Raw genomic sequence first — 22070 nt, 5'->3', positions numbered from 1 at the left:
TTTTTTTTTGCATTTAAACACTAAATATATGTTAAAAAAACTTTTTGCAAACTTTTATTTAATATGCAAAGTAAGTTTAATTTGTTCAGATGAAAAAAATGGTTCTTGCAAAAAAAATTAATCAATATATATTCTATTGAGTGGTTTACAAGTTCAGTATGACAGTAAACAAAGCAATTAGCATGGTTAAATTTGCAACGACATTTTTAATCCAACATGGCGGCTTAAATAAAAAAAATACTAGTTGTAATTAATGTCAAGTATAAAATATAAATTAAGTAAATCGTAGTGAAAGTACATCATAATGATTATGTAATGATGATATAGTTATATATTGAAATTGTTTTAAACTTCTAATCGCAACTCTCCCGATTTCATAGTTATTACTAGGTAGTGGTGGGGAGGTCCAAGTAGTTTCAGGCCTTCTTTTTGGTTTGTCGAGGTTTTGTAGGCTTTGTGAAACGTATCTTGCCTCCAGCTTTTAAATGGGAAGTGAGCACTAGTGATGTTATTGAGGAAACAACCGAAACCGTATCCAGATTTTTAAAATAAATATCCGTATCAATACATACATTTTTAACGATCGATCAAGTCACTAACAGCAGCCTCAAAGATGTCATACAATAATATGTACTCTGGACGTGTTTTCTTAACAGAGGTATTTAAGTAATTCCCCATTGTTATTTCAAAATTTAATATAATCGTTGAATCATATTTCTTCGGTTCCTAAAAATGACAAATAATAATAATCTTAAGTCAAAAACATACACCCACTTAAAATAGAGGATAATTTTGGGGAACGGGTACGAAATCAAAAAAAATCACACAATAGTTGGATATATTATAAATTATATAAAAAAAAAATTATAACATTTTATACAAACACGCAATATATATAAAAATCTTATGCAAATATGAGAGCGTTGGTACTATGTTAGTATGGACGTTGTCTCATCTATCAAGCAGATATAGAGACGGTGTGTCCCTCTCCCAATCTTAGTATGGGAGAGTTAAAGTGAATAGTTCATGATGAAGGCACGTCGGTCGGTAAAGTGTTACAGTTCCGTGGTCTCCATGTTCTTGGCGTTCTTCACCTGTTCCAGCTGCTGGTAGAAGTCGTATCCTCGGTGGTCCAGGTCGTTGTGGTTGTCCAGGTCCTGGTCCCCACTCGGGTAGGTCGTTATGAAGTACGGCTTGTCGTTGCTGAGGTCCTGGTCGACGGCGTTCTCGTCCAGCGAGTCTCGTTCCGAGTGACTCATTTGATCGTCTGTCTTGTACCAGTCGTTTTCGTACGCGTGTAGCCAAATAGGGTTGGAGCCCTTGGTGCTGTGTTTGTTTGTATTCGGGACTCTACCTCCCGAACTTCGTATCGTCATGTCAGCTTCGCCCGACGTTTGGGAAGCTGTTTGAATTAATATAATATTAATGATTAGAGTTTAGTTTCTAAAGTTCCAATATCAACAGGAGGACTAACTAGTTTTCCGTTACTTCTAATTGCAATGGCAACATTGAATTTCCTTTTAATTGAACCGTCAATAAAAGTGACTTTTTATTAAACGACGTACACGTACGTCATATTTTATTTTAAAGACTTATAAGTTAGACACTGACAGTAGGCGGTGGTGGCGGCCCTCAGTCTCCTGGTGAAGTCAGCTCTCTGCGAGAGACACATGATGACGGTGACCGCCAGCAACGCGCTCAGTATGCCGGCGGTCCACACCAGCCAGAACACGGCCTGCTGGGACGACAGCGTGTCAGCCGTCAAGGGCTGGTACTCCGCCGGCTGGGTGTCCAGGACGTTGAACTCCTAGTTATTGATCAAATAGTATTATTTGTATATAATAATACATTTACAGCTTTAAATTTTATTCCATCGCTGTGGAAGTTGTATGCTATCTGTGAATGATAACAGTTTCAATTATTTTCTTTAAAATGTTGAATTTCATTGAATTCTGCAATTCATAACATAGTTCAATATTTTTATTAAAAATCTTTGATATAGCTAACTAACATGAAAAAGGGATGAAGGGACAATTTTATTTAATACATTTTTTTTTAAATTTCCTAAATATTGATTATTATCATTAAATATTATTATTAAAAAATTTAATATATTTCCGTTGTATAAAAAAAAATAAATAATCACAACTATAAAACATACTTGAAAATTTTTTCCGACTGGTAACACTCACCGATTACCAAAAGAGTTTTTTACTAAGTTTATAAACGATGTAGACACGGTGGACTCACTTTGAACAGGTCGTCCAGGTGTTCGATGTTCTTGTCCACTATCTTGAGGACTTGCTCCACTTCCAGCACCGAGTGGTCGCCGCTGTTCACCAGGTGCAGGTACAGATCCGTCTTGGTGTTGTCTACGGACCCGTCTTTATTTTCATGCACCCTCAAGTCGTCTATATTGACCACGGATTCCGTTACACGCGCCAACCTCTCTCTGAATATGTTTATTTTATCACGTATCTCCGAAGGATGGGAACGTAAAACGAAACGCACCCTTTGATCCTCGCGGAGCAGATATATGAAGACGTGAGCCTCGTCCTGCAAACCGTCTGTGTCGTTCGCTAATACCTGCAATGTTTATTTGAAATTGATTAGCACTAATATATTCTAAATTATTAGATAGGGACTATTTTGTGAGAGGTTTTTCATCTGTTATTTATTATTTTTAATCTGTGACACATTTAGATTATACAAGTAAATTTTAGTGCAACGAATATCAAAGTAATATATTTTTTTTAACAACAGGTTTTAATTAAATCTATGATTTAGAGGATTGAAAGCAATCAATAGCTTTTAATTTAGAAATAGCTATTGTATTATAAATTATACGAGAGTTATCTAGTCTGAAATGTTCAATACCTTGAAGTCGAAGTAGCCCTTCATTCCCTTCTGAGGGTCAAAGTTCAAGGTCACAGCTCCCGTGTCGACGTCTACCAGGAAAGGTGACACCGCCAAATTTTCCAGACCCTCAGTTAGGGTCTCCTTGACCTCTCCAAGAAGATAATAGTTTATCTTAGCGTTCACACCATCGTCTTGGTCTATGGCCTGCCAAAATTATAGAAATTTTAATAACAGTGTGTATAAATTTCTATTAACTTTCAACTAGTGTACTAATTTCTAATTTAAGTTAAATAATAGGTTTTAGTTGAAGTATATTTAGAAGAGGGACAATATTTTGTATGTCTTTAATGAATCATGTTAGAGATCGTCCTTCTCGTATATTTATAATTAAAACCTTAATAAGTCAAACATCATCTAGATGCAAAAGTTATCATTACAGGTGAAGTAGTGTACCTGGGTATCTAATATTATTATTTTATTAAAACTGACCTTGACATGCATAAACTCAATTCCAAAGTCTGCTTCTGTTGTGATCCCACCAGTGAACATTTTGCTGATGAACTGAGGCGCGTTATCGTTCACATCCTGTATATTAATGTATATCTGTAGTGTACTTGCGTCCCCATTAGCTTCATAGTCTGGCCGTACACAGTCCTCTGTTGCTAGAACCGTTATCAAGTACTTATCTTTTTGTTCTCTGTCTAACGGTTTTGATTTGAATCTGTAGATGAAAAACATTTGTATAGTACACATTATAATACTAGCTATTTTGGAATAATTTCTTTCACATATACGTTAAATATAAATATTTAGAAATTAAAGAATTTTCTAATACTGTGTGTATAGTCTTATTATTGTAAAAGTAAGGCTCTTGTGATCATCAAATAAACATTTAGATAAGATATATAAATTAATAAAAATCGTGTCGAAACTTGCAAAACCCGATACCTGTACGTAGCCCTGTCGAGTTCAAACAAGCCTTCATCATTTCCGTGCACGATGTAGTAACACACGGGCAGCATGGGCTCGTCGCCGCGGTCGATCTCGTCTCTCTCCAGCACTCTCGGTAGCGTCGTAGAGAATTCTTCATTTTCCGTTATATTTAAATGCAGCCGTCTGTCGGGGAACCTCGGCTTATAGTTGTCCACGTTTTGGACGTAAATTGTAAGATCCAAGTCGGAGCTGAGAGGAGTTGGCAGGCCGAGGTCGTAGGCTTCTATTCTCAGCTGAAAATAAGCAATTTAATTAAATATTTAACATACAATATTAAATAATAAATATGTAACATACACTATTAAATAAAATGTGATGATATTTTCTTATCTGACTACTACTAAAAAGTTGGACCTTATTTCTTTTCTCTAATATATATAACTATGTATATAAAGGCTTTTACACACTAATTGAAACTCCAATTCTTTCTACTATAAAGCTTGTATTAATTTATTCGGAGCATTTATTTCATCAAGCCAAGGTGATATCCTACATTTGGGTCACAGGACATTGTGGACCTTTTAAGGATTAAATATACTTACAAGGTCTTTGGGTCTTATTTTTAATATATTATACTACTATTAGTATTAGTATTCAAGTATACTACCTGGTAGGTTGTTTGTTTGTCTCTGTCTAGCGCTCCGGTGGTCCGTAGGGCTCCGCTGGTGGGATGTATAGTGAAGGTCCTGTATGAGCCGCGAGCGTCGTGTCGCAGTCTATAGCGGACTGCGCCATTGGGCCCGATGTCAGCGTCTATAGCCTTCACTTCGACCACTGTTGTGCCTATTGTTGCATTCTGCGAGATGAAAACCTCTTTAGTTCGATGGCAGATATATGATCAGGAAAAAGTTTTTACTTTCAAAGAATATTTTTAATTTGTATTGTGTTATAACATTATACCCATCAATTTTTGGTTTATTTGCTTATAATAAATTTGGCCATTAATTAATTTTTGTTGATATAAGGTTATGGTGAATTTATAAAAAAACATAGTGTATGGAGTCAAGGAACATTATTTCTCACTTTAAATTTACGATATATATATATATATATAATATTATATTTATTATTTGTTACGACGGCGTACCAGCCTACAATTATAGTGTCAAAGTTTTTAATCAACGTCATTTCAAACTCTATTTGATCGGTAAATCTTCAAACTGTTGGTATGTAGTACCAAGTACTGATACTAGTAGCTTATTGGTTAAATATTTTGTCAATACTCACTTCCGGCACTTTAATGGTGACATTCTGTGGCGGATGTACGAACACTGGCGCGTGATCGTTGTAATCTGTGACACACAGATTCAATTCGTCTCTGACGACGTTGGAGGGTAGGCCGAGATCCCTGGCCTCTATGATGAAGGTGTAGTTGCCGAAGCGATCCTGCAGCGGTTGCTTCGCGTACAGACGGCCGGTGTTAGCGTCGCCGCCGACTTGCTCGAAACGGAACAGATCTGGAAACGAAAACCACTAAATAAACATATGAAACGCTCAATACTAATGTATGCGGCCGCGTGCGACTACAGACATTTAATATGCTGTACTTATTATATTTTTGGTTCATCTTTATGAATACCGTATTCACTTTAAACCTACGATTTGTGAGTTATTATATATGTTTGTTTATCTCTATAGCTTCTTAACTCCAACATGGAGGAACAAATTTGAAATAATTTAAATCTGTGCCGGTAAAATATATAAAGCAAAATATTACCGTGTCCCTTTCCCCCCACCAGATGGAATTGTACTCGTCCGTTGGGCGTGGCGGTGTCGTCTGCGTCGCTCGCCGTCACCGACAGTATCGGCTCGCGGTGGTTGTGGAACTCGGATATAGTCGTGCAGCCTGTAGGCAGGGTGAGGACGGGCGGGTTGTCGTTCACGTCCTCTACGTGGATACTAGAAAATTAACGTAAATTAAAGTTGTTACTTGAATTTTTTACAAATTAATAGTTTAAAATAATATTATTTGATATCAAAAAATCTTTTAAAGGCTATTTGTTATTTTGATAATAATTTTTATATTGTGTTTGTAACGCGTATCATCTTCATAGCTTACACGATCTGTTTGAACGCGTTGCGACTCTCCCCGCTGAGGTATCCGAACTGATAGTTATCCCAGGCCTCTACCACCAGGTTGTAACTCGCTTGCGTCTCTCGATCCAGATAATCGGACACCTTCAGCGCCCCAGTTTCCGGGTTTATTAGGAACTTGCCCTGGGGATTGATTGAAACATTCTATTAAAGGACTTTTTATAGACTCTTTATTCACAGATAGAAATGAAATACACCAACATCGGTAAACTTGTACCCACAAGATAGTTGCCTAAGTAATTCCTGCGACTTAATAACTAACAAACAGTGCTATGTACTTTGTTATTATTATTAGTAGGGATGGAAATAATTATGTATATTTTTTACAACATTTACATATAATGAGATTCAAGAATTTCGCGAGTATTTATTCAAATGAAACTAGTATTTTTCTGATTATACTACGCGTATTTTATTATTTTAAAAACTACACGAGCAGGCGACGCCCGTGTTCACGGTTCATTTAGACATTTATTAATTATATCTAACCTGTGTAGAGACTCTGTCCAGTAAGTACGTAATCTTTCCATATTCGCCCGAGTCAGCATCTCTCGCTACAATATCGGCTACAGTACTGCCGGGCTCTATGTCCTCTCTTACTCTGTATTCGAAAGACGAAGGCTCGAATATAGGATTGTTGTCGTTTTCATCCAATACCTAAAAGATATAATAAAGGGTTTATAACGATAAACGGAAAAAGACCTGGGTTGCTGTTGTTTAAACTGATCAACGTCAATAAATATGTTTACGAAGATCAAGATATAGAACGTTGTTAATGAACGTGAGCGACCTGTATCACCAGCTCCACCGCCGCGGATCTGGGCGGCGTTCCGCTGTCCGTAGCCTTGACGGTCACATTGATCCAAGGCTGTAGCTCGTGGTCTATTCTGTTGGCTACCACCACTTCCCCCGTAGAACTCTCCATGTGTATCAGCCCTAATATCTCCTCCGGACCTGTGCAAATAATATTTATTGATGTGAAACTTCTTACGCGACTTCCGACAAGGTTGCGTTAAGCGTTTAACGCTCCGGGGGTTGCGGATAAAAAGAGAGAGAGAGGGAATGCGTGGCGCTCAAACCCCATGCGGGCAATCAATTTTGACTTGTAAGTAATGTTAATAATGTTTGCCTTAAAGAAACACTAAAAATTTCTTTATAATCAATTTTTACGCTTTCCATGTTTTCATTCAGACACTACAAAGTTCCACTTCTTCCGCGCGGAGGGACTCCACGCATAATATTTTTTGTCTTATAAATCATATTCCGTCTTATAAAATATTTCGGACAGAAGGCAATATAACAATGAAATAATATTTGTTTATTTATAGATTTTTATTATCTATATTCTTCGGCCGGTCTGTTGGCTGTTCACACAATGGCTTGTCGTTAAAGTATAATATTATGAAATATTTTTTTCAGCCAGCTAGGAATCTGACACATTAAATTCTGACATTGACATTTGCAACACCAGCTAACCTTCCAACATATACGTCATAGTTCTGTTCCTGTCGGCGTCGTCCGCTATGACAGTTTCAATATGGACGCCGTTCTTAGAGTTCTCTGTGATGGAGGTCTTGTAGAATGGTTTCCTGTATTTGGGGTTGTTGTCATTCTCATCTTGTACTATAACCGTCAGTATAGCGGAAGCTCTCTGCACTGGTCCGTTACTCATGGCCGCCATATCCTCGACTGTGATCACCAGTTTTATAATTTCCACTTTCTCTCTGTCCAAAGATCTGAAAAAAATTGAAGGTGGTGATATATTTCGCGTGTACGTTACTGGAAACCAATGTTGTTGTATACTTAGGATTTTATAGTTGAAGACATAATAGAAAATTATCTAACATTGCTTGAGGTTATGAAGTCAAGTCGCCTCTGGTCACAGCTATTTCGCATAACCCGCTGGATACATCTATGTATAACATTGTGTAAAGTAATAATAATTTCCTACCTAACAATCCTCAGGGTGCCGTCGATAGTGTTCAGATCCCATATCCCTATATAGTCGTAGTCGTTGATAGTCACCGGGACGCCATCCTCATTTCGTCCGGAACTTAATTCCTTGTCTATGGAAAATCTCAACACTGGTTGTTCGTCGAGATCGTATGCGTGGGCCCGATATATTACTGTACCCACCTTTAAAATGCATATCACATTTAAATAATACAATATGATTTTATTAAATACTTTATAATGTACTACTGACCGAAAATCCAGTCGACTGACCTGTGTGTTTTCCATGACGTGTACGACTCCGGGTTCAACTAATACTGGTGGTTTGTTGTTAACATCCACTATCGTTATATTTACAATGACAGACGCGCTCAGCTGTTGGTCTCCTATGCCACCATCTAAAGCTACCTAAGAATATAGGGAAAAATTTTTATTTTGAAAAATAATATAAATTTAAACACCAAACCGGTGTATACCCACTACATTCTTGAAATAGAATATCAAACAATTTTTTTTTGCTCAGTTTTTTTATGTAGGTACTTATCTAAATTTGTTCACTTTTTTATCGTTTTGCAATTGTTTTGTAGTAAACTGCTACTAGGTGAAGAAGCTGTTTACATCTTTTATCTTGTTCCGTTGGCTTTGCTTCTTAAAACTTCTTAAAACAACTAATATCACCAATAGTTCTAGGAGTGTTATATACTAACCACAGTGAGTACATATCTGTTAGTGGTGGGCTCGGTCCGGTCCGGGTCCAGATTGGCTCCGGCAGCCACGGAGATCAGGCCCGAGAAGGAGTCTATAACAAACTTGTCGCTGGCGCCGCGTTGTATACGATACACCACACGATTGTTGGGAGACGAGCCGTCTGAATCGCGGGCTTTGACCTGTTAGGGTAATATTTTAACATATTATTACTATTTAATAATAAACAATGTATAACTTCAAGTTTATTGGGTTATCTCAGATACGGAAGACGTCTTCACAATACTTATTATAATAGTTAGTTTTGATAATGTCGCACATATAATAAGTTCACGATACTCATATTTTTTAGACGAAATTAAGTTTTTTTTTTTCCTACAAAAGAATTATATCTTGATATAATTATAGTTATATAATGTTCATATAATAAGTTGTACGTCTCACCTCTATAACACTAGTTCCCCCCGGCATATCCTCCGGGATGGCCCGCTTGTACACCGTCTGTGTGAACGAGGGGGCGTGGTCGTTCACGTCCGCCACATACACCGTCACGGGAACTGTGGACGATAATGGAGGGGAGCCGAAGTCACGAGCTTGGACCTGTAAACATTATATATGCATATCTAATATTAATGCGTTATTTAGTTGAAGAGATATATTAAAAGCTGATATACATTATTGTTGCTGATTTAAAATGTTAATCGCAAATTCTTCCAATTAAATAATTGCTTCATTTACCACTGGAGTCATGTTACAATTTAATTTTAAAATATTCTGGAACACAACAGTCCGTAAGCAATTTATGATTCAAAATTATTTATCGTTAAGTATTAAATATCTACGAATAGAACTGGCAACACACAAACGAAAAAAAAAAATAACATTGTTAATTCATTATGACATGAATTTTCGCAAGAATCTCAGCAGTATAAGATGTATCCGAGTTACATAAATAATGTCTTTAATTTTTTATTGAATATTATATTTACCGTCAAATGTATGGGCCTTATATTAGTGTTGTCACCCGCGATTTGTTCGAAGTCAATCCCGCCGATTGGTATTATTATACCTAGATTTGGATCTATTGAGAAATTGTTTTTGTAATCACCACCGACTATAGAATATTCTATGTGACTATTTTTTGTTCCTGGAAAGTAGAATTTTTTTTTAAAGTAATTATATAATTTTTTTTTATAAGTAATAAATATTTATTAAATAACTCACCGTTCAAATCTAAATCTCTTGCTTCCAATACAAGCGGATTTTCAAAGTCCAAGGAGTTCTCCAGCAACCTTGCCTCATATTTATTAGCGAGGAACATTGGAGCGTTGTCATTCACATCTTCTATATTTATTATTAATTGTGCTGTGTTTCTGTTTCCTTTGCCCTGATGTTATGGAAAAATATATATACAGTATATGAATTTAATTAAAATTATATGACTTATTAATAAAAAATTGATTCATTATTTGTTACACGCACACATATATATAAATGCACATATATATACAGCACGATGCAATAAGATGTTTAATACCTGATCATCCCTTGCCTCAACAGTCACATAATGTCTTGACACTAGTTCCCTATCAAAACTGTCATCGCCGGCCTGCTTCACTGTTATCACACCAGATATTGGATTCAAATGTAACCTGAAATTATTGTTTTGTTGTCACATTGGCGAAATAATGTTGGCTGGTTATAAAGAAATTACAGATTAAAAAAACTTGATATGATGATAAAATTTTTATAAAAAAGAATATTATGACTGACACAAGAAAGTTGTTCATCACTTAAGAAATTAACGCCTACCTCCAAAATATTCTAATAGAATCTCTATATTATAAAAAAAACCTTCAAAATATGGTTCTGAATAACTCAATCACGGTACAGATTAATAAACATAGAATATACAATGACAGTTAATTATAAAACCTAATTTGTTGATGTGTAACTCACAAATGTGCAACACTGCCAGTCAGGCCGGTGTATCTGATGCCTCTAGTTCCATAGCTATCTGAATCGGAATCGGTTGCTTGAATCCAAGCCACTGTTGTACCAACAGCACAGTTCTCAAGAATTGACACAGTGTAAACGGTCTCCGTGAACTCCGGGAAGTTGTCATTTTCATCCTTTATATGAACCATTATCGGCACTATACTGAAAGAAATATGGCAACATTATTGTAAACAAAAATTATAATTAAATTGAATGACAACGTATGTTTTATTTTATTTAATTCTCAAGTCGTTTCTTTCATTTAAACTATAATTACGGTGAGTCTTAATTGACGACCATTACACTTTATTTAACAATTTTAGCTTGTCGTGTTGAAAGGCGTTATCTCCTATAAATGATCTTGCTTACCTCATTTTTGGTTCTTTGGTAACAATCTCTTTGGCAACCAAGCTGAAATTCATTACAGTAACCTTTTCGTAATCTAAGAAAGATGGATCATTGACCCTTATTAAAAATGATGCCTCATTTATACCCTTAAAAGGTGTGACATCAAAAACACCATTGTCACCTACTAAGTATAATTCAAAAGTCCCATTTTTACCCTGAAATAAAATTTAATTTATTTGTATATTTTCTCTTTAAACTATTTTTTTTTTTTGATAACATAATATAAATTTTAACAAAAATGTCACTGAAACATAAAAGTTTTCATATTTGCAATAGAAATATTGTTTAGAATACAAAAATACATATAGGTCAGATTTGTGTTATACCTGATCATAGTCGAATACTTCCGGCACACCATCCTGTAGGAAGGTTATTGGTGTGTTTTGTTGGGCATTTTCTATGATTTCTCCTACATATCTATTGCTTTTAAACTTCGGTTTTTCATCATTCACATCGGTTATAATGACAGTCACCTCAGTTGTAGCACTCGGCAGTGGTGATACCATATGAGATTCCTCTGTGGCCTGTAAGTAAAAAAAAAATAATCTGATATAATCTATGACACAGGAAAACTAATTGTAGCATTATAAAAAAATTAAATGAGTTTAATCAAAATTAATCTTTGAAACAATGTATTGGATGCATGAATACTTGTAATATTTTGTAATTAATGATGTTGAATCAAATCCAAAAAATGCAGAATCTTAGTATGAGAAGATTTTAACTCAAATATTGAATAAATGTAAAACTTTCGATAAACATTTTACAAGGCTTACATGCATTTTTCTTAAATTTAAAGTCTTTAATTCTCACCAATATCTCTAGTATGTAGGCTCCATTGCTATTATTAGGGTCTTCTCTGTCTATAGGACTGATGGTGTACACTACCCCAGAACTGCTGTCAATATCAAAGTGTTCCTCTCCACCAGATATAATGCTATAGGAGATTCTGTTGTTGATGCCTCTATCACCATCAATTGCCCTGACTAAATAAACAATAAAAATGCTTGTAGCTAGGTTATATTTTATTTCACAAGATTTTTTTATTCTATTTCAATAATTATGATTGATATGTTATTGTATGTTGATAATTTAATTACAGCATGAGCTGAATAATTACCTTGTAAAACAGACGTCCCAACCGGCGCATCTTCACTGATTCTGGTAACTGGGCTCGCGACCACAAACTCTGGAGGTTGGTCTTCAACATCCTGCACTTTTACTAAGATAGCAGCAGTTCCAGTATTAACACGGCCCTGGTTTGCTCTATCTATAGCCAGAACCCGCAATTGGTAAAGGGATTTCCGCTCGTAGTCTAGCCGATTTGTTAGTCGTATAACTCCCTTCCCGTTTACAGTTTGAATGGCAAAGTTGTCTACATCGCCATCTAGTTCTTGTAAATTGTATAGAACCTAAAATATTTTCAATCCAATAAATGGATGATTGTATTTCTCACTTTTAAAAATATTATTTTATTTTTCTGGTTGTTTGGAATATCATTAGGTGTCGTAAATCAGCTGTGTTGTATTGACATAATATGTCAGTTACGAGGTAACAACTCTTTTGACATAAAATTAAAATACTAATATTCACATTGGCAAAATATTCCACGAATCCAGTACGAATGAAGCTATACCAAAAAATATCTAATAATAAATGCATTACTAATCTAACTAAAAAAATTACTTATAAATAAATTAAAAGTTATCTTTCCATGTTCAATATTTTTGGAACAATAATTAATTTATTTAAAATTATTTCGACTGTATTTACTTGGCCATATGCACCCTCATCAAGATCAGTTGCTTCAACAGTAAGCAATACTCCAGGTAATGCATCTTCCTTCACAGTGATAGCCGGAGGATACGGTTTAAATATAGGTTCGTTGTCATTGACGTCCTCTACTAGTAGCAAAAAACTTTGGGTTATATAATTACCTTCCCCCAAATGACCATCAGTCAGGGTTAATACAAATGAGTATTCATCGCGAATCTGTAAATATCGTTTTAATGTTAATATGATTCCAAGACATATATTAAATATATTTAAAATTTCAATATAAAAGTACTCGTTTTATTATTGTCAAACAGTACCTACCTCTCTATCTAATTCCTTAACTAAATATATATTAGCTTCGTTGGACGAAATGGCTTCTATTCTTAATATATCACTTCCGACTTGCTCTCTTATACCAAATCGCAGAGTATCTCCATCGGAGTCAACGCCTCTTAATCGGTAAATTAAACTTCCTGAAATAAAACGCAAAAGTCAACATTTTGTAAAAATCTAATAGCAAGCTGTTGTAACAGTTAAAATCATTTTAAATAAATTGTATAACTGTAACAGTTTGCAATTAATCACGCTTCAGTTCTTTATTTTTATAAAAGTGTATTTATATAAAAAACCTTCCTTCAATGGAATAAATTCTTAAGAAAATAAGTCTAAATAAACACACAGAGCAATAAAAATAATTTTCCTAAATTTGTTCATTGTATACAGGTATGAACGTTAACTAAAAATAAAAAGAATATCTAAAAAAGCAGTTCAGCCGAAATATAAGAATTAATGGCAACTAATGATATAAAACTACTTTTAATAATTGTTTGAACACCTGGTTTTTATAAAAAAGTCTTTTATATATAAATATATATATGTATATATATTTTAATCATAAAAAGAAGTTTCTAAACTTCTGGACTAAAATAGCGAAGACTAATAACGATTAGTTTCGAATTCCAGGTAAGCGGGATTATTGTACGGCTTCCCCTGTTGGGTGTTTGTTGTCTTGGTAACACCACTTCCCCCTTATAGCAATTTCCGCTTGTCTTTCCCGGCGCAGTTTACACTTTGTTTTAAAACTTGCTTTTCGACATTCACCCTCTTATAATTGATATGGCCTATAAAGAGTTCTTAAGGGCTAGGAAATGGAAGGCAAATTATATTTTTAAATATATATATATTTTTTAATAGATTCATTTACTAACCAACTGGTGTATCTGGACCTTCTTTTAATCTGATCACGATTTCTGAACGTCCGTCTATAAGAAACCGTGGTGGTCTGTTTGCTGATATGACTTCTACACAGATCATTAGCCAAATTACGGATATGGCACATATAGCCGGTTTTAATCTCACTCTTGGTGGTGTTTTAGCACTCCTTGCGGAGAAACGCATCCCTGGCGACATCGTTCATCTACCGCAACGAATCCTTTTGTTTATTGTAATAAAGAGCATTTTCCCGGTACTTTTCTTCGCACGGTTTCACCGTGAGAATATTTGGCGCGTGCAATACGGGCGAAAGTGTTGACACTCTCTATGCTTAATTTCTGCTACGTGACACTTAAATCACACCTGTAAGAGATAGGTGATAATGTTTAATTGTTTCTTATATTTAGATTATTACATACTGATGGTAGTTTCGAAAGTGAGTTCGTAAGATTGAATATACTCATAAAATGTTGAGTTGACACTTGACACAAAGTTTAATTAAGCTGACAGATTCATTAATATATTATATAGTGTATAAGTCTATCCATATGTTTAACATATTGTATGAACATGTGAATGTTGTTGTAAAACTGGGGTAAAGCTATCGGATAACCAGTGCATGTCAAAGGCTGAGTTTGTTAACTGTCCGTATCTTATTGTTTTATTGTAACATTAGCACATAATTTTACGAACTTAAAGACATATAGACAGACAGACAATATATATATATATATATATATATATATATATATATATATATATATATATATATATATATATATATTCATCGTCTTAAATGTTCTAATTTACACAAGCTCGTATAAAAAGAAAAAAGATTTTTAAATCGCAAGACTTAGAAACTTTAGTCTTTCTGACTTATTGTAAAAATTATTGCATAAAATTATATTTAAGTCATAAGATCTAGCGAATTTCTTATTTTAAATAAACAAAAATTTTAAGTATTTGCGTAGCTGCTTGTCTTTCTCTGAAACGAATTGTAAAAAAAACTTTAGTTATTTTTATTACTTGTTTTCATTCCGATTACGAAGGTTTGGCTTCGGAATAGTTTTTCTCTTTAACTTGTAGTGATTTGTTTGGATATAGCTAAAAGTTGCAGCATTTACTGTCAGATTCTATTTAACATTTTTAATTACTCTAATTTTTTTATGAAAATTGAAGCTTTATTCTCCCATAAAGGTTACATAAGAGATATTTCACGAGTTTGCTAGCGAATTAACGACAAGAGTTCACAGAAATTCTTTAATTACATCAAGTAAAATTTGTGAACAGATTCTTTCACACGAGTAAAATTAAAACAATAGACAGCATTCATATTATTACATAAAAGTAATTAAATAATGACCTCGCATTAACGGATGTGTAACGTTTTTAAGAGTCGTTGACGTGTTGTGACAATGACTCAAATAGTTGTCAAAATGAGTTGGTGTAGCGGTTGAAACAAAAGAGTCAAAGAGCGCTCCGAGCGTGACAAGGCCGATGACTGCGTCTGACCAATGGGACATTTCACTGGGAAAATTTATTGTTATATTAGATATAATTTGAAAATCTTCTTGTACTAATTAACTAGTACACCTTTTTTTTTTGTTAAAAACAATTAAAGACTAAGCACCATATCAAATAACAATTATTTTTTAGACATAATAGCTAAATAATATGTAAATATTAATTCAGTAAAAGAGATTATTGTACCAGCTAATATATTGTCACTCCTTACCTTCCGCATAAAAACTTGTGTTAATAGAACATAACCCATTTCTTTGTTATTTGGAAATATTGCATAAGGTTTTTCTAGTTACGCTAAGAGATAACTTTTAGAGATGAGATCCTATATAATCGATAATGATTGACCTGTGTATCCGAAACAGTCTAGAAAGTGTATCATGAATTAGGCATGTACACACAATGTGTGTTATTTGTGCTCGATGGGCATGACGGATGATAGCGAAGTACGAAAGGAGTTCACAACGGTTACCAAAACGAGAGAAAGCTACCCTCAGTTCTTCAATGAACTTATCAAGATAGAAGGCGAAGAACGATCTGTATGAACTAAATGTAGTCAGGATTGGATAGGATACAAGTCGCGTATAGCCTACGGTAGCAAGTTAGTTTTTAGGATTAAGTTGTTTTATTTAAAAATATAATTATACATGTTACCACTGTCCATTTCATCCAATTAGTGACTTAAGTGATTGGGTCTCAGTTAATCCGTAATAGTAAGCCAATTAATAGTTTGAACGGATTACCACAGCTCATTAACGTATTTGTTTGCTAAGTGGATTATTACTTTAGATATTATGTTGACATTTTAGTAGGTCACAGTAAGACTTCAAAATTTGATTTGTAATTTTTCAGAGTTGTAAATAGTGTGGTTAAAAACATAATTCGACTATCCTTGGAAATGTTTATTTTTACTACTACTCACCGACGATTATAAACATCCTTTCATAGATACATACAATAATGAACTAAACATTTTACTATCCGTATGGTAATTTTTTTTAATACGTTCTCATTATAACGTGAACTATTAATTATAAACGACAGTCCTCTATATCCAAAATATTAATAGTTTATTTCGTAAATAAAATTATAAGAATGCTTATTATATTTTTTAAATATATAACGCTTATACAATGTATGTAAAGTCCACACTCTTATTCCAGGAATAAGGGTAATAAGAATAGGAATAATAAGGTAATCAGTAAAAAATTCAAAATTAGCCGTGTCCATTATCTTTCACTTAATTTACCTATATAGGTATATTTATAAGTAATAACAAAATATTTCTGCCTTCAACATAAAACTTCGTTTCTTTTTCCATCTAAAGCGTATAAAACAATTTAAAAGGTTATTAGTTTACTGTTATTTGCTTGTCGAATTGTTAATTCAGTGCTAAAAGTTTATACGATGTTTTGAAATGTATGTTGCGAGAATATTACTTAACGCGTAAACATCTTAATAAAATTCTGTCCTAGTTACATAAAAGAATCTATTGAATATAGTCCATATATATTTGTTACCAGTCTTTTTTAAGAAATTCTTGAGGGATGAAAAATATAGAAGTATCATTACACTTTCGCGAGTATTCATTTAAATGAAACTAATATTTTCGGATTAGGTACTACGTGTATTTAATTATTTTTAAAAACTATACACTCCCAAAATACGCAAAGTAATCCGAAATATTAGTTTCATTTAAATAACATTCGCTTTGAGATATTTTCATTTTTATCTGTTTTTAAGTTAACGATCATCCAAGACTTGAATATTAAAACAACAATTTTAATCATTATACCTTGTTAGTGTAATAATCCAGATTCTTTACTTTCATTTTTATGTTACCTTCTAGAATTCAAGAAGTAATTTGTTAGTGTGGAGTGTAAAAATGGAAGAAAAAGTTAAATTTGTTAGATGCGTGTGTCATGTAACACACGCCATTAAACCGACTTGCGTCATAGGGAAATGTTGCCAGATCAGAGATACCGACATGAAATAAATAGTTAACTTAGCTATCATTTCACTTTTAGAAGACAACACAAAGTATACAACTTTAATTTAACATGTGAGGTAAAATGGGTTTATAATGATAGCACACAAAAAGGACGTTACTTTCATTTGTAGATTCTCTTCTCCCACCTGATAATCTGCAATAATTAAATCTATCTCGATACTAATGTTTATCAACTTCAGTTTCTCTAATATTAATCATTTTTCCGCTATTATTATCATCTTCCCAACGACTGAGAGCTTCAGTCTGTATAGAATACTTGGAAAATATGACTCAATGCTATAGCTGGGAATGGATACACTGCCAATCCGGCGAAGACATAGCAGGTGAACCGCTTTTTACACGCGAAAGTATCATTCGCAATCAGTCTTAATTATAGGGTCACTTCCTTCGTATTCAGTACGATTTTATAAGTTTATTTAAATATATATAATTATATAGAGAATCGAGACTTGTTTTTTATATAACACCAATCATAAAGTGTATCGTTACATGTTCATCTCATTGTTTATTTGGTGTTACAGATAAAATAAATTGATATCATTAAAAAGATGCGGTTCGAAGCCGCATTGGAGTTATTTTTTCATTTCTACATTGCTTGTTAGTAGAAATTACTTAAATTGAGTATTTCGTCGATCAGACACATACCTCTAGAGACTACTTTTTTGAGCTATTATTTTTTAAGATAAATATAAGCGCTTTAATTATTGTGCGATTATTTCTTTTACAACGAAAGTTAGGTTTTTAAGTAGCAAAAGTTTGTAATATTTTATTGCTCTTTTTATACAAACATGTAGGCAAAGATATAATATTTGTATGTACAGACCTGATATATAGATATGGGTTACGCTAAGGGCGTTTGCCCCATCGCAGGTGGTTACTGATGTGTATCGAGCGTGACAACAGTACGGCGATATAAGTTTTAAACAATTATTAAAACAACGAAAACTGATAAATAAATTAAAGTATGGTTATAATACAAAAAGTTATTGGGTTTTGTACTTGAAATTTTATATTAAATAATATTTTTCAAAACATAAATATATCAACAATATGCAAATATGAAACTGAATTATATGATATTAATATTTCCAACTAGAGAATAAAATTGTTCATTGCTAGTTTTTAATCTGTAGACCATGTACCATGTACCATGTACCATGAGTAGCCACATGTTTGTCACAGATATTTTTGATAATATTTAAGTGACTTGCTGATATTAATCCAGATAATACTATAGGCATGTTTTATCTGATTAAGTTAAAGATAATCTTCTTAGCGAGTACGAAAAATATATAAAAATAACGAAATTTTTAATAAACGGTATTATGTTTTAATAAAACATTAAGTAATTACAGTTTAACGACAGCCTTACCGGTATTTTCACCGGATAACATGGCGACAAATGTGTCAAATATATTTTCAAAACCCTCTGTCACATGCTCCTTCGCCTTTAATTGTCCAGATTGGATCCAGTTTACAATATCAGAAAAAGCCTCGGGAAAACGGTTCAACCATCTCGGTACAAGGAATCCCTCGACCTTTAATTGCTTCATAACAATATCGACTTGTACAATAGGAGCTTTAGGCAATTGGCTAAAATCTTCATTATATACACTTATACTTCCACAGACAGAAACTCTACCGAAGTTATTCATTTGATTCATGATAATGCTGCTCAATTCGCCGCCTACATTGTCGAAGTAGCAATCTATGCCATTCGGAGCGGCTTCTTTAAGAGCCTTTCTGGCATCAACTGTCTTGTAATTAAAGGCTTTGTCGAATCCTAATTCCTTTTCTAACCATTGTACCTTATCATCTGTTCCAGCGAAGCCGATGACTTTGCATCCTTTTATTTTAGCGATTTGTCCCACTAACGAACCCACTCCCCCCGCGGCTCCAGTGACCACAACAGTTTCTCCAGCCTTAGGCTTACAGATTTCGAGGAAACCAAAATAAGCTGTAGCTCCAACCATACCAACGGCCCCGATAGCGTGAGATATCGGAAGACCTTTTAAATCGGGTAGCTTGTAAGTGATATCAAAAGACGTTTTATTACCATCATTTAAGTTGATAATGCTATAATCACACCATCCCCTATGGGAAACAATCCTCGTTCCGACGGGGAATTTGGGATTCTTGGAATCTTCTACGATCCCAACTTGAAATCCAAACTGATCGTAGGGAATTGGATATCTGTCATGGTATGCACGCTGGTAAGGGTCCACACTTATCCACTCAGTTTTCACCAAAATATCGCCATTTTGTATTGGCGGTAATTCGTATTCAACAATTTCATAATCATCTCGTTTCGGTACACCATCAAATTTCTTCTTCACTACGTATTTCCGAGCCCTAACCATGTTGACGCCAATATATTTAACGTATAAATGACACTGACCGTCTCAAACGGCCTCTTATATGTTACGTTTATGTGTATGTCTCATATCTCTTTATTATCGTCTTCTGAACGAGCCAATCGATTATAACTTATTGCACAATGAATTTTTTGAAAACATATATTCGAAGTTACGGATTTTATAATAAGTAATATTTATGTTATTTCTTGTATTAACTAAAAAAAATATTTATCTTTTTGTTTGTTGATGTTATTTTTTTTATAAAATAATATCAACGATTTGTCATATTTTCTTAAGTTGTTCAACGTCATCTAATTATTTAAATAAATTGATTATTCTCGGTCTTAAGTCGAATTTAACTTTAAGAGGAGATAAAAAGGTTAACCTATAGAAAACTAGAAAAAGTCATTAATGAGATTTTGGTTTAAATGTTAAATTGTAAAATGTTAAATCAGAAAATATGTATATATATTTAAATCACATTCATATTTATTCATTTTATTGACACTTCTTTATAAAATAGTTTATATTTTTTTAGATCGTCTTTGTTTATAAAACAGATAATTCATGTTGAATATTAATATTATAAGTTCTTTTTACGATGGGAAATATAAGGAATAGTCTAGAATTTTTTTACATGATAGTGGGGTGCAGGTCAATCTTATATAACATCTGCATCTAACAAGGCCGCCATATTGTTTATTAGTGATATTCGCGCGATTTCCACATATGTATATGAAAACTTTTTTGACGAGATATTTTCCGTAATGCATTCGCTTATTTGATGTGAAAACTCCGCTTTTCTTATACTTATATCTGAACTTTCTTTTAATGGGCTTTTATTTAAATATGTATTTATATTACAATTTGAATATTTTGAATGAGTAAAATGTCTATTTTAGTAAAGAATTGTTAGTAGGTACATATATTATATTACAATATCTAATCTCTAGTCATTTGAATAACTAAATATATAAATTATAAATAGCATAAATTTGATGTTCATTATAATTAAACTATTATTATATCAGTATTAGAAAGTGTTAATTAATATTTATATACGAGAGAATTTTTTAAAAATATCACTTTTAAAATGGAAGATAAACAAATGATTTTAATGGATAACACAGTAAAACATTGAAATGCTTTCTTAAAATAAATTTATTTCGTACGGACGTAAAGTTATCTGACCCGTAAATTGGAATCTGTCACGATCTACTTGCTCCTATGATTTGTTTACGTTTTCCGATCGGGTTTACGCCGAGCTTCCACATTCTAGATAAACTTGTTTATTGTAGTTTTTATTGATATACTATACAAGGGAACAGGGCTGTGATCATGATGATTAATGAACGATCGATTCATTTTAATAGAATAATTTATGATATGGAATAGGTATACCATGAGATTTGCAAAACAAATGAATTAAATTGGAATCATTAATTAATTGATTATAATAAATATAACCACGCTTATAATTTCGCCTGAATTTAAGATAAATTTATAATTATGTATATAAATGTAAAAGAAATTGAATTTTAGCAACGGCATTTAATGAGTTATTAAATATTTAAATATTTTCTAGCACATTTTTTTTTGTTTGTACAAATATATTAATTAGAATTACTTGTGTACCTACTTATAAAAAAAAATCAAAGGTTAGAACAACCAAGCAATATTTGATTTATTGTAATAGACTATGAATGTATATTTTATTTATTTATGTACTGTAAATAACATGCGGCTATAATAAGACATATTATTTTAAACAAATTGTTTTCGTTATTCAATAACTAATTAAATTTGAAATATAAAAACTTACAAACTGTTTTGAAGCTGGTCGCAAATAATGAATAAAAAAAAAGTAAACAGCGTTATTCCAATTTTGAAATTTTGTTAACAAAAAGCAACGCTCAGTCACTGCACTTCCTCTTGCGGCGGCGACACCAGCGCGTCGGGCGGACTAGTCGAGACTGGTGACTGGTGAGTAGCTTCTAAGTAACGTACTACATCCCTCAAAGCTACATAAACAAGTGCAATTTTCACATTACTTTCGAATTTAGATTTTGATTCTAATAGTAGTTTGGTAGTGAACTGAGAAGTAATCATTTAATCGGTTTGGTTACTTCTTTATATATTTCATTAATAAAATGATTTAAAATTATTCGACAGTCTTCTAACGC

The 22070-nt window shown here is 33.3% G+C and overlaps 2 protein-coding genes across 2 annotated transcripts; both read right to left on the bottom strand.

Moving 5' to 3' along the window:
- Positions 1-821: 821 nt before the first annotated feature.
- LOC116768413 (cadherin-23) lies at positions 822-21849 on the bottom strand. The gene is made up of 29 exons (XM_032659124.2): positions 21710-21849; positions 13995-14361; positions 13108-13259; positions 12784-13002; positions 12131-12422; positions 11824-11996; positions 11337-11534; positions 10972-11165; positions 10564-10764; positions 10142-10256; positions 9829-9991; positions 9594-9751; positions 9049-9204; positions 8607-8786; positions 8173-8307; positions 7898-8082; positions 7423-7682; positions 6737-6900; positions 6436-6603; positions 5912-6069; positions 5570-5751; positions 5080-5309; positions 4460-4648; positions 3808-4085; positions 3349-3580; positions 2878-3063; positions 2251-2586; positions 1612-1807; positions 822-1402 (listed from the first exon to the last, which is right to left on the bottom strand). Exons 2-29 carry the CDS (start codon positions 14194-14196, stop codon positions 1056-1058), a joined length of 5649 nt encoding a protein of 1882 aa, XP_032515015.2. The 5' UTR covers positions 14197-14361; positions 21710-21849; the 3' UTR covers positions 822-1055.
- On the bottom strand, positions 18618-19936 carry LOC116768415 (prostaglandin reductase 1-like). The gene has a single exon (XM_032659126.2). The coding sequence runs from the start codon at positions 19888-19890 to the stop codon at positions 18880-18882; it is 1011 nt and encodes a 336-aa protein (XP_032515017.2). The 5' UTR covers positions 19891-19936; the 3' UTR covers positions 18618-18879.
- Positions 21850-22070: the final 221 nt, after the last annotated feature.

This window comes from Danaus plexippus, chromosome 4 (assembly GCF_018135715.1).
Source record: "Danaus plexippus chromosome 4, MEX_DaPlex, whole genome shotgun sequence".
NCBI classification, from domain to species: domain Eukaryota; kingdom Metazoa; phylum Arthropoda; class Insecta; order Lepidoptera; family Nymphalidae; genus Danaus; species Danaus plexippus.
Note: the sequence above shows the minus strand (reverse complement) of the source record. Positions and strands in the feature narration are given on the sequence as shown.

Excerpts from the sequence above, each read along its gene's own strand:
- LOC116768415 (XM_032659126.2), bottom strand. The coding sequence starts at position 19,890 with ATGGTTAGGGCTCGGAAATACGTAGTGAAGAAGAAATTTGATGGTGTA.
- LOC116768413 (XM_032659124.2), bottom strand. The coding sequence starts at position 14,196 with ATGTCGCCAGGGATGCGTTTCTCCGCAAGGAGTGCTAAAACACCACCA. Across the intron at positions 9,752-9,828 it reads AAGAGATTTAGATTTGAACG|GAACAAAAAATAGTCACATA; the intron begins GTGAGTTATTTA and ends TCTACTTTCCAG. Across the intron at positions 8,083-8,172 it reads ACGTCATGGAAAACACACAG|GTGGGTACAGTAATATATCG; the intron begins GTCAGTCGACTG and ends TGCATTTTAAAG.